The 19,492-nt window shown below is 38.7% G+C and overlaps 1 protein-coding gene across 1 annotated transcript in view; it reads left to right on the forward strand.

Annotated features, from left to right (window-relative positions):
- Positions 1-2,781: 2,781 nt before the first annotated feature.
- Positions 2,782-19,492, forward strand: part of srpx (sushi-repeat containing protein X-linked) — a 38,328-nt gene continuing 21,617 nt past the window's right edge. Inside the window, exon 1 of the mRNA XM_088353352.1 lies at positions 2,782-2,973. Coding sequence (XP_088209478.1) covers positions 2,913-2,973 — 61 coding nt within the window. The 5' untranslated portion in view covers positions 2,782-2,912. The remainder of the gene's footprint in view (positions 2,974-19,492) is intronic.

A 19,492-nucleotide genomic window follows, 5' to 3' on the forward strand; every position in this document is an offset into this window, starting at 1 on the left:
GAATTAAAGGTTGCTATATAGCTTGGATACAAGCTGTAGTGTGTGCTTTATGAAACAGCCCCAACTCGTCTTTCATACACAAAGATCGCATTCATTTCATTTCTCAACAGATGGTGCCTGTTAAGGGCTAATCTTGTTTTATCCTGAACTGAAGATCACAGCAATCAAATTACTAATAAAATAAATGGTTTGTATCTCTTTCCTCTCCATTTTGTGTATTAAACCAGACTATAATAATTCCTGGCTGCTGCATTTATCAAAGGTACAGTGTGTTCATACGGCCGTCATGACCAAATCACCAATGTAGAATAACTGCAACCTTTGTAAATATGATATTGCATGTGCAGTGTCTAGCACACTGTTGGGCAAACTAGGGCCCGTGGGCCAATTATGGTAAAGATATAATATATGTTTTTTGGGTTGCCAGTCTTCCCCAGGCCCACTGGGAAATAGCTGGCTAGTTTTTTCTTGTACTTTCTATTTTGATTATTTCATGGATCACGATATTTACAATATGTCTTGCAAAAAGTGACTTCTGAGTTTGCCCTTTTTCATTTAGAACGTTTCGATGCATATTATCAATTTTAGTGCTCAAAAAGGAATAAATTATATTAGTTTGCTGGGTGTTTCAAAACCGACTTGATGTAGATAATGTATTTAGAAGTAAATAGAAAATGAAATAGCAAATGCACATGGTAAATACTACTTAAAGGTTGCTGTTATGCTGCCACTCTTGTCCCCAGTGTCCTTTAATGTGTACTGCAATCAAGGTCAATGAGCAAATAGTTGGCTTCATTCTTCTGTACTTGCTATATCTTTAATTGTGTAGTTTATTGCTCAAGATCAAGATCTATCAAATGTCATGCAAAAACACTTCCTTTTAAAATACATATCACAAAATTTAGTGCCTAAAATGATTAAGACTATTCATTTGCTTTTATTCTGAGTGATTCAAAACTTTTATAATGAAATGTAAACAAATATCAGATAAAATATAAAATGTATGTGTTGATGTTTGCATTAATTTTTATATATTAATGCACATGGGAAAAATTTGGTCTTTTTTCCCCATGTATTGCTGAGGTATCAGATTTGTGATTCTGTATCAATCAATTGTCCTGATTACCGAAGTGAAGACACCTGAGGCAATCGTTTAGCGCGCTGGAGCGCGCTCTCTGATTGGCTGACGTTCTCTTCTTAAGCGGTCAGCGTCCAGCCCAGGTCGGCAGAGCGTACTTCTGTGTTCCTGTGTGTTTCGCCAGATTACCAAGTACCAAAGACTACTCTCCTGTTTTGATTCCTGCCTTCAGTTCCGACCTGTTTCTGCCCCGCGTTACGATCCACTCTCCTGCCCTGGCCATCGACCTGCCGCTAAGACGTATTGATTCTGCCTACCTGTCACGGAACTGCCGTTCCGTCCAACGCTGCTAGCGACCGACAACCATCGGCTTCCAAAGCCAGCTCTGTCAGCTCAATCCAATAAAGATTCCTTTAAAACAAACGCAATTGAATCCGAGATACCATTCTGGGTCGTGACATCAATAAATCAATCAACCAACCAACCAACCAATCTTATTTTTCCATTAGTGACCCTTCTGCGTAATTTTTTAACACATGGACTTCGGCCACTCTCTAAGTTTATGCCCGAGTGTGTGACTGTCAAGCACACCCTTAACACCTCTCCCTACCTGGCCTGCTGCTGCATCTTGCCCGCCAGGCCGAAGAGAGGGCCGCCATTCCTCCCAGAAACCAGATATCTATCCATCTATCCATTATCTGCACCGCTTATCCTCAGTAGGGTCACGGGGGTGCTGGAGCCCATCGCAGCTATCTTCGGGCAGTGGGCAGGGGGCACCCTTAACTGGTTGCCAGCCAGTCACAGGGCGAAACTAGATATGACATAGGCAAATAGGAAGCTCGGTGCGGTGGTGTTTTTTTTTTTTTTTTTGACCAGCAGGTAAGGACAATGCCCGGTTAAATTTGAGTGGTAAAGTGGTCTACTAGTGTGGCAACACTTCAAATTGACATTAACACATAGAAAAGAGCAAGGGGTTGCAACCATAAATGTAGGCATGTTACTGTTCCTGAACACAAACCTGTAAATTTGTTGTCACTGTTGCAACAGAGCCAATGAGAAACAATTGACACTTCATTTGCATTATCAACTTTTTTTTAATCGTGCAATAAAAGATGTTTTATTTGTCATTGTTATACAGTATTTGTATTTTTGTTACATTGCTGCTTTTGTGGTTTGACTCTTGGCTTTTGTTCTGATAAAATTGTAGAATAAATATTTCTATTTAGTTTTTATACTTTTAAAGTTTGCTATGTAGTTATTCAATACAAAAAGAAACATTGTATCGCCTAAAATCCTTGGGCTGTGTTTATCGAAATCATAAAATAGCCAAAGAGGGCAAGGGTTCAATTACACAATGATAATGACATTTCCAAGCAAAAGGTATTGGTAACGGTTTAGTATTGCTCGATACTACCCTGTATTTACTTATATCGGATTGATACCAAAATGTTCAGTATCCCCCACCCATACTTTGTAGCTTAATAATAATGATAATTAATTATCACAGTATTAAAAAATGCATATAATTTTCTATTCTTTGTTACATCTTTAGGAAAATGAATCTGGCAGACCCTTGGAAGATGTAATAAGCGCTGAAATTGTCCCCGATAGGTTAGAGGTTGTCCCGGTCTTCTTGAGAAGGTGATGAAGAGTCCATGTTAGTTTAAGACTCTCTGGGGTGAGCCACACTGTGTTCCCTTGTTTGTAGAGCAAAGAGGCGGTCCTTTTTTTCATAGGGAAAAGGAGGAATGCACTGGAAGTTTTCCTGCAGGAGATCTTCACAAGTTGAGGAGCCTCTTTCCTGTCCTGTGCCCCCCTCGTCTCCTCTCCAAGCATGGACATGCGGTCTCTGTTGCTCCTGTGCGCCCACATCTGCTTCAGCTCCGCGTATGAAGGTAAGCGTTTACCAGACCTCCAGTTTAACTCCAAAGGCCTTGTCCTACTTTTTTTTCCCTACCCCCCTAAACACAAACGTGCTGTTTCTGTGTCCTCTCTGGAGACGGACGCTCGTGTTCAGAGGCCGGCCTATCTCGAGTCAAAGGCTGTTAGATGTTGTGCGGATTTCTAGATTTGTAGGTCAAGCTTTTTAGTGGCGTGGACGTGGAGGGGTGTGGAACGGGGGGAGTGCAGTGTGCATGTGGGGGCACTTTCACAGCGAGGCGTTTTTTTTTTTTTGATGAAGCCCGTCTGTGAGGCCAACTCTAATGGGCACCTAATGCATGCCCAACACACAGAAAACACACAAGTTAAAAGCCAATATATTGAGGTGGGCTGACTTTCGGAGCCAAACGCTGTGCAGCATGTATGACTTCAAAGTGAAACAGGCTGTTCGGCAATCGCACATGCTGCAACATGAACACAAGCGGCTACATCACACTTTCACGTTGAAATTGCCCAAAAGTCTTCTCTGCTCTGTGACAAGATTAGTGTTAAGGGTGGGCGGATTGATCCAAATATCAGTTTTTTCGATACTGTGCCAGTACTTTGATTAGATCGATACTATTGTCTTTGGATCAATACTGTCTTCCCATTTTAACTATCTCTATAATAAAGTTAGTAAGTCACTTTATTTACACTACTGACTTTGTTATTGCAATGGAAAGTATTTTAGTAGTCCTGTTGACAGTGTTATAGAGCAGGGGTCTCCAAAGTGGTGCCCACAGGCACCTGGTAGCCCCCGAAGAGCACCTGAGTAGCCCGCGGATCAATCCAGGCATCGACATTAACGATAATGGGCAAGGATTAGGACTAGTGCGATACTATTTTCTTTGGATCAATACTGTCTTCCTACTATAACTATCACTATAATAATGTTGTTCGTAGGTCATATGATTTATTAATATAACTTTCAAATTTGATCCAATTGTGTTAACACTTTTTTTACAATAATGACTTTATTTTTGCAATGGAAAGTATTTCAGTTGTGTTTTTGACAGTGTTATACAGCAAGGAGTCTCCATCGTCGTGCCCAGTTACCAGGTAGCCTCCTAAGAGCACCTGAGTAGCCATTGTTAGGTTATAGTGATTTTCTAAAATAAATTGGTATGAGAAATCATTTACATGATCAGTGTCTTTAAAAACAATGTTTTAGTGGTTGGCTGTGCTTATTTCAGCACTACTTGTTACAACCTGATGATAAAATAATTGTCACGACCAGAACAGAATCATGACCCAAATGCGTAGCGTTAACCACAAGTTTATTGATAGAAAGAGGAAGGGCAGCATCCGCAATCCGGTGCTCGCTGAACGTGGGAAGTAAGCCACTCATGCAATCGGATCGTGATCCGAATACGGGAGTGGACCTTCCGTAGCGGGAGATGGCGGTGTCAAGGACGGAAAAACAGGTCGATAGCCGGACAGGAGAGCAAAACGTGGTCGGGATCAAAAACGGGTCGTAAGCCGGTATTGGAGGGCAGACGTGGTCGGGTTAAAAAATGGGTCGTAACTGGAGTTGTCTCCAGGGAGATCAGGGACGGACAGGTGGAAAAACAGATTGAAACAAAAATTCCAAGTATCACCCTAGTTGGTGCAGTTTATTTGACATGGGTGTGTTTGTATGTGTTTGCTCAGGTGCTTCTTGAGCTGTTGTGTGCATGTTGAATGCGGCATACTACATTTTGGTCTCCCTCACATTTCGATTGTACGAATGTTGTCCTTTGGACAATCCGTGAGGAAATAAGACATCTCTGCATCAGTGCTCTTAACAACCTAAAGTGTCATTTGTCAAAAAGTACCAAGAATAGCACTTTCACGTTTGCAATGATACTCTAAGGAGGACCAAACCTGCCATGTTTAGAAAGAAGTACATGTATAAATAAATAATGACCTATACGAATGCTATAACCAGCTCGGTGGCCTTGGGGGTAGGGTGCCTACCCTGAGACTGGGAGTTTTCTGGTTCAAGCCTCGGCCGAGTCATACCTAAGGCTTACAACATTGGGTACTCATCGGTTTATAGTTGTTCCTTGCCCGCATGTTGGTTTAAGATCAGGTAATTGTGTAATTGTAATCCTGTGCAGTCCTTTGAGACATTTTTTGTGATTAAGGGCTATAAAAATAAATGTGACTTGACTTGACTTGGCCTCCCTGCTTGGCGCTCGGCATTAGGGGTTGGAATTGGGGTGTTTGGTCACCAAATGAATTAATCACACAATACCTTAATGTTTGACATAAATGCAATTTATTCATAATGCATTTTGTTGTTCATTTGTCATTTATTTATTTGGATATTTATTTTGTGTTATCATTTGTTCTGTATTTTGCCATGTACTGTGCCTTGGATTTTGTCACTTATTTTGTTGTGTTATATGCCCTTTAATTTGTCTCAACAACCTAAACATATGACATAAATGCAATTTATTTATTTATATATTTATTTATTTTGTGTATCATTTGCCCTCATGTAAGTTTTAGATGAGGGGAATGGTGTTATAATAGTCTAATAATAGTATGCAATAGTCTTTGATCTGTGCAGCCTTTTGAGACTCTTTGTGATTAAGGGCTATATAAATAAACATGACTTGACGCAGTTTGGCGCCTTGCATGGCTGCATGGCCGCTATTGGTGTGTGAGTGTGTGTGTGAAGCACATTGTAAAGCGCTTTGGGAGGTCTTCATTGACTTGAAAAGCGCTATATAAATCCAGACCATTTACCATTTATTTATTCATGTATTCATGTATTCATGTATTCATGTATTCATGTATTCATTTATTCATGTATTCATTTATTCATTTATTCATTTGTTTATTTGTTTATTTATTTATCAATTCATTTATTCATTTATTCATTAATGAAATTATTCATTTGTTTATTGTTTATTTATGTGTATGTATGTTTTTATTCATTTATTCATTTATTTATTCATGTTCTTTTCTATTTTTCATTTTTTTTAAATTATTCATTGTGTGTGTGTGTGTGTGTGTGTGTGTGTGTGTGTGTGTGTGTGTGTGTGTGTGTGTGTGTGTGTGTGTGTGTGTGTGTGTGTGTGTGTGTGTGTGTGTGTGTGTGAGTATACATTTATTTATTTATTTATTTTGTCAGGTATTTTGTTGTGTATTGTCATATATTTTGTTGTTTATCTTGTCACAACAAAACGTTATTCAGACTAGTTTAGCTTTTTACCTATTGGTTTATCAGTAGCAAACCCATCAGCTACTACACCGGTCAGCCATCAGGTGAAAAGCTCAGCCAATTTTATACGCCCCTTATTTGAATAACATTTTATTGTGACGACATACACGGCAAAAAACATGACAAAATAAATACAGAAATGAATACATGACAAAATAAATGAAAAATTGCATAAATCAATCAATAAATATCATTCTCTTTATGTGTTCTGGGGACCCACCGAATCACAGAAGCTCTTCCAAAAAATGTAAACTTTAAAAAATCATAGTTGTTTTATAGGCCTTTAAATCAGCCTGCCCTAAAAACTAAATACAAAATAAAGAAAGGTATTTTTACAACCATCACCGGACAAGGCTGATGCGGTTAAGGGAATCGTAAACATTCAAACGTAATAAACCAGAACGGATTATCTTTATTATGGCAGTTTGTTGTGGCAACAATTCATAAAAATCCTGTTTTTAAGAATTTTGCATCTCATATTTCCTCAGCACTTGATGATTTATTGACCAATACTAAATAAAAAGTTCTGCCTGTTGATGTCACGGACCAGGAGACGGGACCCAATTGCGTTTGTTTACTCAGCTTTATTTAGAACGGGGAAAGGACTTGCAACGGGAACGGGAATCAGACAGAAAACAGGGCAAGATAGAGTCAGGAGTCACAAGAGCTTGCCTAGCGTGCTGTTGGGGCTAACGGAGCAGACTCAGGTGCCCTGCATCAGTAATCATGACAGTTGAAGGCAGGTTTAAATTGTGGTGCAGATACATGTATAGTAGATGTTGTGATATTCATACATGACTGTAACAACAGTGTGCATCGAACTGTATATTATTCTTAATCTTATTGCTATAATTCTGATCATGAAAAGTGATTTGGAATCACCCCACCTGCAGTGAAGGGCTGACTTAGATGAAGGATTTGGAACTTAATGGCATTGATATGGGAATTCTTGCGCCAATTTAACATCATCAGCAAGTGGAACAATTGCATTTTCTCCTAAACAAAGCTTTATGTGCAACAATTCCCAGCATGGACTCTAGCCATGTACACCGCAAACCTCTCCCGCTCTGGACTCCAGTAGATTAGGGCAGCCACTTCCATTGGCTTTGTTCAATCCCATAATGGCGCGAATGACCCTTTCTAACTGCTCTTCTCTCCGAAACTATCAAAGTAGAAAAATAATCCAACCATTTGCACGATTGGGCATTTTGTGCCAGTATTGCGCTTGATTTAAAAATAGATCCTGTTTGTTTTCCATTGGCAAATGTTGATTTATGTGGAGTCATATTTATCCCCTGTAATTTCAGTTTCACTCAAGGTATACTTTTCTCCCGTCCACCTGTGGGTTTCATTTGCAAAATTATTGTTGGATGCAGAAAAAAGCACAACATCAAAAACTCTCTCCGGGTGGTGTGGAAGCACAATGCAGAAGCATAGATTAGCACAAATAAATGGTAGTCCTTGTAGGTAGGATTCTGTACTCAGAAAAGCAGGCAGTGAGGCAACAGTATCCAGAAAACCAGAGGCAAACCAACCAATAGACATGCGAAAGGTTCGGAGTAGGTTCAAGTAGTGAAATAGTTTGTCAGGCGCAAAGCGGATTCCGTCTACAATACAAAGTATTATCTTTCAGCCACATAGACAATTAACAGGTCAAGTGAGAGCACAGTACACTGAATAAACAAGAGCACTTTGACATGGGTGCTTGTGTGGCGCAACAAGGGTTGATGACTAGCTATCTTTTGGGATTCATGTTGTGTAATCCGTATTTGACTGTTGGGGAAAGTTTATTATTATTTTTCAGGGTATTGAGTTTTGTATGGCAGAAAGGGTAAGAGAAGTACCAGTATATCACCACTAGATAGCAAAGTCTCACCGGTCAGAGAAGGGTGCTTGGGCCAAGTCTCACGGGACCTCACGTGATTTAGTGAGACTTGCTCAATAAATTAACCTTAATGCCAACAATTAAAATGTGACATTTATCATCTATTTTGCAGATGAGGTAAAAAAACAAAAATATATAAAACAAATGTGTAACACAAGCTGGAGCTAGCCCATCCACCTGGCTCCTGTTACACTTAGAACCTGATAAGAAAGACAAAAAAATAGCAAGAGACAAAGGGAACAGTGTACTGAAAAAGGAAAGAGGAAGAGTTGTGATAGTAGGAAAAACCGCGGGGAAATCAAAAGAAGTGACAAAAGCTTAGAGAGAGAACAATCGGAGAAACGGAAATCAGAGTGTATGATTGTGAATTTGTGACATTTTATCTGTACAAAATCACTTTTATGGCACTCTAGCCTTAGGTAAGAATTTGGTCCAAAACTCATGAGCTGTATTCAATCATCAGCACTGTGGCATTTTATTGTTTTATTGACCAAAGTTCCGACTAGGTACCAGAAGAACTCTTTCGTATTACTTCCTAAAACCTTTTAATTTGCATTGCCAAAACAAGAAGTGCAACAATACAGTTACATTTCTGTACTTTAGTACGTTTTGGTAAGAATGTGACAGTACAGAAAAGAAAATGTCCGAATAAAGAGAATTGGACAGATACTATTAACTGGTCAATGTAGAATCATTACCAACAGCACTTACTAGATCAATATTTATCACTAAACTTACTATAGTGAATAAAAGTGATGTGTACTACTTTAGGAATGAAGATTGATACGTTTATAGTTAAGTAGCCATTTAAAATAAGGAGAACAGGAGAGGCCTGTGAAGAAGAATTTTCAAATCAGTATTATCATATTTTTTATTATTATTTTTATTTATTTTGTTTTACTAATAGATAATTATTAGATGGATTCTATTATGTTAGTTTTCTACCAAAAAGTTAGGTTTTATATTGCTTTTATCTTCAATACGTTTTAGTACATTTTTCCTTGTGTGCAAAAATACTCTGAAGGTCTTCCCCTTTTCTTTTTAATAAATCTCCAAAGTATCAATTTGCAGAGCTGCCATAAAGGGTGTGGAAATCAAGGAACAGCAACATTATTGGGCAACAGTGACAATATGTAAACAGTGCATACTAGTCAAAATAATGTACAATAGTGAGAAATAACAGTCAAAATAACGGACAACCCTGGCTTTCTGTGCAATTTCCTTTAGAGGTGTCCAAAATTAAAAACAGAATAGACTTCTCAAATATACTCAACATTTCTTTCTGTGTTTTCCAACCCCAAAATAGTTGTTATCTTATAAAACATGTTGGCGTAAAACACATGTGTCATATTTGATGTGGCCTCGGAGACAATGATAAGAGAAGCGCAAGAGAAAAATGAGTGAAACAATGACTTGCAATTTCAAATATGTCAACTGGATGTCGCCAATGCCATGGACCACTTGCAAAGCACCAACTGTATCTGTATTTGCTGACTACCATTAATTAACCAGAAAACATTGAGGAAACTTACCCGAATGTTATTTCCCTAATAACAAAAGTCAGGGAGCGCTGCAAATAGTTAAATCAATCATTGAATTTAGGGTTTATATTCTGCTTTGGTCACTTTCCAGTCTAAGAGTTCCCCCAGGTATAATTAATTCAATTGTTGTTGTTTTTGTTGTTGTTTGTTGCAGAGTTGTTAAAAAATACATGAGATTAAATCATAGCAAAGGGAAAAAAATATTGAAAAAAACCCTCCAAATAATCATTTCATAATCAAATATTACATCCCTGAATCAGAGGTTTATTGTGAGCCTCCAAAAAGACTCCAACCCCCCAGCTAAGGCACACTTTTTATGCCTTTTATTTACTAGTCAAAAGAATGTTTCTTCTACCATGAAGCCCTTGAGCTAAAATGAATTAAACAGCCGTGGCGTAGAATACATTGTAGACACATTACCTGTACATTAAACACCTTTTTATGGCAAATTTCCAGCACTTTTAAGGACTTTCAAAGCCAATTTTTGCAATTTCCCCAGTACCATTAAAAGATGAAATCCGGTGTGAATCATGTATTTTCCACAATTATATCTACGATTTATATATACTGTATTGGTCTTGCATTTTACACGACATATGATTTTTAGATCTTGAGTAAATTGCAAATATATTTGTGGATCTGAACAACACATGTATAAATGTTGTTGAAACATATCTCTCCCCCACATAGGTGAAATGACGGTAATAGGTAGCTAACATTTTCAGTTGCAGGAAGTTCTTCTCATTACAATTTACCACTGGGTGACGCTACTTTAATTTTTTTGCATGGCCCTTAATAAATGCCTATAATCCATATGTAATGCTTGCACTAATACACACCTCATATTGCCCTGTTTGGATGTAGCATGCACTTCCTATTGGGCACAACTCATAGGGGGCGATGACGCTTCGTAGGATGACGCTTTACAAACTAATGCCTGCTGCTGTTAAACACGAGGAAAGAAGAAATGCCAGCAGTGTCAGCGTCATTTTTAAGCAGACTTGTTGGGAAACATGGAAACAGTATCAAGCATTGACAAGGACTTCACTTGAAACCCACACACTTTCTAATAGTTAAGAACTACATTAAAATTCAAACATTTTAAGGATTTCAAGCACCCGCACGAACCCTGTAGCTTAAGTAAACGTCATGTTAATAGCCTCAGTCATAACTGCACGTTAACATTTAGAGGACAACCGTCCGCTTAATGGCAGTTAATGTTGTACGCCCATTGAGACAAGCTAATCGGAAATGAACCTCGGTAATTGAAAGTTTTTGCCGTTCCCCGAGGTTTGCCGGGAAGAAGACTTTTATGTGGCTAAGGCTTTTACTCTTTTCCGTGCCTTGTCTTTCTGGGAAATGAAAGCAGCCTGAAGTGAAACAGAAAGTGAAATATCAAAGGACGACTTGCTCATTAGCCGTGAAATGTGTCATATGTCTCCACGGGCATATTTCCACGCGCGAGTCACAATGAATCATTAGCATAAGGCTGTTATATTCGCACCCTCTCAATAACTGCTCGCTTACTAAATTTCAATCTTAATCATCATCTTTTTTTCACATTCTTTCCGAATGTGGGGAAAACGAAGCACTCATGCTTCATTTGGCCTGCTTTTGAATATATTTTCTGTTGGAATTTCTGCTTCCTGTTGGGGTTTGTAGATATCGCATGGTGTAATATTTTTCACTGTCGAAGGAAGGAAGGAGAGGGGGGGGGTCAAACTACAGCCTGCGGGCCATGTGCGGCCCGTCAGCCTTTTTTATCCGGTCCAACAAATGAAAATGGAAAAAATCTAATGATAACATATACAAAAGTAAATTAAGTACTACAGTACTAATAATACATGTGTTTTTGGTGGCAACTTTTTCCTAACTAACCCTTTGTGAGACTACAGCAAAAATAATACTTGAGAAATACTACAAAATTAATGCTAAACTAAATATCAAATTCAGTGCTTAAAAACGGGAGCTTAATATATTATTTTCTTTTTCATTCTGAAGGAAAAAAATGATATAGAAACACTACTAGAGCAATACTATAATAGAAAAATACTTCTACAGAAATATTACAGAAATACTACGACATACAACTACAGTAATATTGCAAAAATATTTAGGAAACACTGTAAAAATACTACTATGGAAATACTATAAAATACTGATATGAACATACTACAAGACTACCAGGAAAATACTACTGTGGAAATACTATAAAAATACTATTACAGTAATACAAAAAACAAAAATACTACTGCAGAAATATTAAAACAGAAATACTACAAAAGCTACTCCAGTAATAATACAAAATTACTACAAATATACTACAAAAATCCACTTTGGAAATACGACAGAAATACTACAACAAAATACTAGACTGGAAATACTACTGTGGAAATACTACAATGAAAATATTTTTAAAAATACTTCTACATTAATACTGTAAATGGAAATACAGGATGGTGGTCTTCCTGCTGGACATTTCTAAAAAAAATACTAGTTATACTACAACAATTCTACTATGGAACTACTCCAAAAATATGACATAAATACTACAAAAATAAAACTACTGTAATTCTACCAAAATATTAGATGAATACTACAAAAATTCAAATTCCAAATAGTTGCCCATCCCTGGTCTTAATCTTGACTTTTTTTTAAATGGAGCTTCTTTCCAAATGTAGGGAAAACGAGCCCCTAATGCTTCATTCTGCCTACTTTTAAATAACAGTTTCTTTTGATAGATATTCTGCATTTCTAATGGGGATGTTGATTAATCTTAAAGGGACATTGTGTAATATTTAACAGTATCTACGGAATCGGTGGGAAAACTATGTTCCTTGGGCTATGTGTGTGTGGCTGTCAGGCTTTTAAATCCAGCCCACCGAACGTAGATGGTAACAATAAGGGGTAAGATCAGGCCTAAAAAATTCAGCCCGACCCGACCCGAGTCGCGACTATATAAACCCAAACCCGCCCAAACCCGACGGATTAACCTGATTTGATAAACGACCTCGAACTAAACCCGAAGCTTTAATTTGCCGCCAAAGTAAACACAAAGTTTTTTATCTGGCCTTGCTTGCTTCAGCACCGAACTGCGCATTTTGGCTGAATTACACAGCTTGGGGTTTACTTGGACCCAAGTCCCTCAAATTAATTGTGCACCACAAGTGCAGCGCCTAAACGGTTATGCACCAAAGGGCACAAACTTGTAAGCAGAAAAGACGTCTGATGTGAGGGAGGTGAAATGAGGAAGCCGCGCGTCTTTTACTCCAACACCGAGGAGGAACATTTCTTTGTACTAGTGATTTTCTAGGTAAATTTATTTTCTTTATCCAAATACCCTTACAACATTGGTACTCATTGCCTCCCTGCTTGGCGCTCGGCATTAGGGGTTGGAATTGGGGGGTTTGGTCACCTAATGACTCCCAACACATCAGTTGGGAGTCATGTATCAATCTCCCAGAAAGAGGCAGACAAGTGAATGTGCTTGACTCTAGCCACCTCCCGTTAGGGGGATATAACTCCGGTATATATTTGATTTGATGTAATTATATTTTGTCCATTACTACTTATTAAATTTTTCCAGCTTCCTTTCATTGCTTTCACCCTGGTTGCGCTGCTTCCAGGTGTGTTTTTTTATATTTAAGCATTCAACCAGTCACATTGCCAGTCACAACCGCCATTAGTTGTTGCTAAGCTCAGAAATCTACCTTCACAATAAATTCTGAAGGTCAGGTCCCATAATATCAGTCTTGGAGACAGCTTTTGGTTTAGTATTACCTCCTAAGCCACCTTGACCACAAATGATAAGACAAACCTTATACTGTCAATTCAAACAACATAATTTAAAATAAAACTCGTCCTGAGAATGATTTTTTTAAACATTTTCAACAGAGGGTGCGTCCTTGAGATTTTTTAACAAAAATAAGTGTGCCTTGCCGCAAAAAAGTTCTACACTGTTCTACAATACAAAGTATTATCTTTTAGCCACATAGACAATTAACATATCAGTGTTGTGTTTTATTCTACAGTAAATGTCAAACACTAGTGGTAAAAATGGGTTTAAAGCAACATTTTGGCCTCTTTTGAAGAATGTTTGCTCTTTGCCAGACCGCTTGTTGTGAATTTCACTGCCACTATCGATGTTTCTAAACTCAACTTTAGTGTAGAACTTAATAGGAAAAAAGTGAATAACAAAAAAAAAAAAAAAAAGACAAGTCACTCACAAATCAAGTTAGACTGCAATTACTTCTGGCTGGTGGATAACCCGAAAACCACCGTCTTTTTTCTTTATCCTCTACTTTGTGTGGCCTTCAAGCGCTCATGCTTGCGCAATGAAAATGGTTGTGGAGTGATGAGTTCGGGCTGCGGTTAAGCAGTTTTGTTGAACTTGGCTCATGTTCTCCAGTATATTGTGGATGGAGATAAATAAAGCTTCACTGTGTTACAAATCTCCTCGTCTGGCCTCTGATAAGGCGGGTGGAACATTAAACTGCTGTTTTGCAAAATTCAAATCCTGATACAGATATAGTAATCCATCAGTTATCGTGATTAATAGGGACCAGAACCCCTCGCGAAAATGAAAATATGTGAAGTAGTGCCGCACCTTCATCAAAGACCCCAGGGTCAAACTTACCTCAAGATGACGTCCTTATCGACTGAGGGTGAATGATTAACAAGAAAACAACTATAGATCTACAAACAAAACACAGAACACAGAACTGTAGTTGATACAAAAGAACAATTAAATTGGAGGCATTCCCCTTTCAGTGCAAGAAAGCGATTTAGACAGCAGCTGGCGAGCTGCACACTAGCAGTGAGAAACAACCGTCTCAAATGTATCGGTTCCTTGCGAGTTGTGGCTTAAAGTTTAATCCGTTTAATGGGCAATGGATCGGGCGTTGGTGAGATACTGGTTCGCCATGGGTGGCTCAAGAGAGTTTTTAGCCTTGCCGTAGCATAAGGGTTGATCTGCCGCATCGCTATTGCCTTCTCTTCAGACGCTGCCTCATCGTTGATCACCATTTCTTTGACTTTCCTCAGAGTCCGATTTTAACAGACGATATTCTTCTCAATGTAACCAGCCACTAAAAGCTATCTGTCACCATGCTTCCCAGTTTGTTTAGGGTAAATACATTGACTTGTGCGCCCGCCCACCCCGGCTGTTTAACTGACAGCAATAGCTGGCCTATCACAGTTGCACACACAGTTACATGCACCCAACACACAAAGCCCTCCCTAACCTGCCTATGTGATAGCATTTGTTGTCTGCTGTTTGCTTTGTGATATCAATGACAATAAAGACAATTCAATTCACATACACAAGGCAGTGAACCAACGATAACCGAAGCAAGAAGGAGCGAGGTGTCTATGTATTTCGCTTTTTGGAAATGTAGCCTCTATGATGTTAGACAGAGGGAAGAAATGCTACTGGACTGGTTCTAGGTTTGATAAGTCAAAGTTAATTAAAACAACAGCGGGCAATTAAAAGAACAATGGACAAGATGATAGACAACATTTACATGAATTAGAGGTAAAGAATACACTTGTTTGGTTTAAGATGTAATATGAAAAATCTCAATTTTGTTTAATCTTGGTTTACTAACCGTGTTTTATTTCTTTTCAGTTTAATGACCGGTTATCTACTCTAATTTTGGTTGATATTTCAATTTTTAGACGCAATATGTATTTTGACCGCAACGATAGATTTTGGAATCAACCTAAGTCTGTTTTCGTGTGAGAGTTTGAAGTCACACAATAATTCACTTAGAATTTCAATGACAATTCAAATGAATGACAAGATGGTTCATCCAATACGCAAAGAAAACACAATTCTGATATTTTCAATTCAGGAAATCCCAAATCCATTGGTATTGCTGGTTCCTCATAGTTATTGAGTCCACAGTCAAGTTCAAATGAAAAATCCAATTTCTCCCATGACCTTGATGTGAAACTCTATGAGGACTGAGATCTTTGTTGGATTCTTGGTCTTAGGTGGCTCGCCATTCGGATCACCCAGATTTCCGACCGTCCAAGGCATCGAGGAATGTTCGCAGGAGGGAAAAGAAACATGGCCTTAGTAAATGGCCAACAAAATAAATATATTTTAAAAATTAATTTAAAAAGAAAAACTGATGTTTTGCAGTCAGTGACTATGTGTCAAGAACTTGAAAGGGGTGACTGCTCGTAGCCCAAGTTAATTACAATAACTTGTATATTAACCCAGGAAATAAAGAAGTCAACTAAAAATATACAAATATAATCAACAGAGACATCAAATGTTGAAAGGAGGTATCTGCAACTTTAAATTTTACTACTCTCTGCTGCCATCTCCTCCTAAAGTCATGATCGCAGCCTCAGTCGCAGCGCCCTCTTCTATGCGACAGCGTGTTGGGGAGGCAGCGTCAAAAAGAAGGATGCCTCTCGTCTCAATAAACTGGCTAGGAAAGCGAGCTTGTTATGGGCAAAGAGATGGACAGCCTAACAACAGTAGCTGAGAGACGGGCACTGGAAAAGCTGCGGTCAATCATGGACAATCCATCGCATCCACCACACAGCATTATCTCCAGACAGAAGAGCAGTTTCAGCGACAGACTGCTGTCACTGTCTTGTACTACGGACAGACTGAAGAGATCTTTTCTTCCTCATGCCATGAGGCTCTTTAACTCTACCCGGCAGAGTAAAAGCCCACAGTAAACCACACCACCTACATTGCATATTACCGAATCTTATTGCAATATGTATTCTGTGTAGCACTATTTAGTTATTATATATAACACGCTACAGTGGGCATTTGCACGTCACACTGGGTATTTGTATATTGTATTCTTTTTGCTTTTTTATTGTATTGTTCTCAGCGAAGGGATGCTGCTGGAAATGTAAATTTCCCTTCGGGAATGAATAAAGTATCTATCTATCTATCTATCTATCTATCTATCTATCTATCTATCTATCTATCTATCTATCTATCTATCTATCTATCTATCTATCTATCTATCTATCTATCTATCTATCTATCTATCTATCTATCTATCTATCTATCTATCTATCTATCTATCTATCTATCTATCTATCTATCTATCTATCTATCTATCTATCTATCTATCTATCTATCTATCTATCTATCTATCTATCTATCTATCTATCTATCTATCTCAGTCAACTTATTCCTTAATTACTAATAAACTCTTCTTTCTTCAACTTTTTGGGGGTTTGGTAAGCAGGGGTTTGGTTGAAACATGCCTTTTCTTATTTTTACAATTTTCAGGCTACACTAACAAAAAGGCGGAGAATGAGCTTGAAATCATTCTCCTCCCTCGCCCACTTTCCTGCTCCCTATTGCATTGTGAATACTGGAATAGCAATGAGAATAGATAAAGGCAGATATGCATGACGGAAATGGCATTGTTAACACATCCTTAATAATGATGATATTCAATTCTTACATTTTTAAAGACACCTCGGTGGAATCGAACTAAGAAAAAGAAGGATTTGGTTTCCCAATTCCAAGAAAAAGTCTTGTTAACGTGCATGTTCTGCCCGTAATGTGCAATGACGAAAGGCTGCCTATCGGCACTCGCTATGATGTCTATGATGTCTTTTATTTATTTCTAACTCACTTTTTAAAAGGGGTTAGAGAAATCATGCTGGGGTTCTGCATCATAAATCAGCTTGGTTGCTGTGGCATAGATAAACCAACTGAATACTCGCTTCGGCCCCAACAAACTATGTAGGCAGTGTTGGCGCAATGATTAAGAAGCATCTGTTAATGTGTCGAGCAGGGGCGGAAAAGCGAGCTCTTTCATAAAAGATGCAGTGAGGAAAGCTGTAAACGGAAGCAAAAGAAAAAATGATGAATTGTGTCGGAAGGCCAGGCTGCGGAGGCGGCAGGCGTGTTGACGGATGATTGAAGTAAATTCCATCCGACCTTGTTCTATGTAATTTAATAGTTTTGCGACTGAGCTTAACCCAGCTGGCTGTGGATAAAGAGAGAGAGGCGGTGTAGACCAGGGATTGATTGACAATCAGGACACAGAACATATCATATAGACAATACCATCATATTCACAACTATGAATGATCCATCCATTCTTCCATCCGTTATCTGCACCACTTATCCTCAGTAGGGTCGCGGGGATGCTGGAGCCCATCTCAGCTGTCCTCGGGCAGTGGGCAGGGGACACACTGAACTGGTTGCCAGCCAGTCGCAGGGCACACAGAGAAAGACTACTCACTCGTCATTCACACGTAGAGACAATTTGGACCGGCCAATTAACCGTAATTGGAATGTTTTAGAATGTGGGAGGAAACCGGATTGCCTGGAGGAAACCCACGCAAGCACGGGAGATCATACAAACTCCACACAGGAAGGTTGGATCTCATGATCTCAGAACTGTGCCGCAGACGCGCTAATCACTCAGCCGCCGCGCTGCCTACTATGGATGATATACATTGAATTTTCAAGACCTTTTATAATTATATGTATATTACCGTAAATTCCGGGTTACAGAGTGCACATGACTAAACAGTGCATGCACAAACTTAAAGAAGAAACTCAACTTTGTTTTGTACAACCACACCGGAGTTTAAGGCGCAGGCTTAAGCAGCCATAAAAATGAGCTCATTCACGTCCATTTCTTACATTTAAAAAAGAAAATCAGCATCGAAATGTCTAGTACAGAAAAGTAATACATTATGCAATGGTTAAGACACTCGTTTGCAGGTCGTCTCTGCAAATGTAAAACTTTTGTAAAACTGTTTTGTACTAAAAAAATAAACATTTCATAAAATAATATGCTCTATAAAGATAAATAAAGTTAAGTTTAGCTTACTTTTGGAGGATAGGCTTCAAGAGTAAGGCGTCTTCCTCCTCCGTGGTAAATTGTGGCCGAAAAAATGTGATCCAACAATTTTCTCAACCGCATCAAGCTTTCTTATTCCACTTTCATTTCAAAAGAAACGGCTCGCCTCTTCTTTAAACTTTACACCAACCATATTGAATAGATGCACGAGATATTAAACAATAAAAGCTTCAAAGTTTGCTAGAGATACAGTACATTTACACATGAATTAGGAAGTAGAAGCCGGATTTCTTCTTCGAGGTGGATGCTGGGTGACCGCTCACAGCGCCACGCAGCGTAAAGAAGCACTACACTAATGTCCTGTACATGGAAAAAAGGTGCACACAATACAAAATGTAACTTACAGCAATGTCCGGATATTTTTCGACATCCCGAAAAAAATGTTCGCATCAACCGTTTCTCACAAGTCGAATGGTTGTAAGTAGGGGAGCGTCTGTAAAAAAGGAAAAAAGACCATCATAATTTCTATGTTACCGTTCCAAAATGAAAAGGTCATATACAGCTTTCCTACCGGGTTAAAAAGACAAAAATATGAAAAATACTTTGTAAAAGCGAGGGGTTGGTAACAGCTTTAATTTTTTTTATGATAACCTTTTGGTGTTCCCCCCACAAATGATCGGTTGTACCCTAGTACCCCCCTTTCCCCCATTAAAATTAAACTGGATCTGCCCCAGGCGACATTTAGTTGTCAAGTCTCATCAGATAAAAGTGAAGTTAACCACGGAACAGTGTAGGAACTTGGTTGAATTCTAAATAGTACTACTTCTGAGGCTCCACTATATCAAATGTCTCTTGGCATAATTTTTACTTCTGCAAAGTTAATTTCCCCTTTATCTCCCCAAAGACCCTAAAGAACACAGAGTTGTCCTATTTTCTGAGTCTTTCCTGCAATCCGTTTCCCGGATATCAACCAGCAGAATCAGAAGTTTCTCCTGAGCCAGTAAAACTCAGGGTGAGTGTTTGGCTCTCCCCTGCTGCTTATGAGTCACATGTCAG

Source organism: Urocampus carinirostris, chromosome 14 (genome assembly GCF_059441175.1).
Source record: "Urocampus carinirostris isolate Australia breed hairy pipefish chromosome 14, RoL_Ucar_1.0, whole genome shotgun sequence".
Lineage (NCBI taxonomy): Eukaryota > Metazoa > Chordata > Actinopteri > Syngnathiformes > Syngnathidae > Urocampus > Urocampus carinirostris.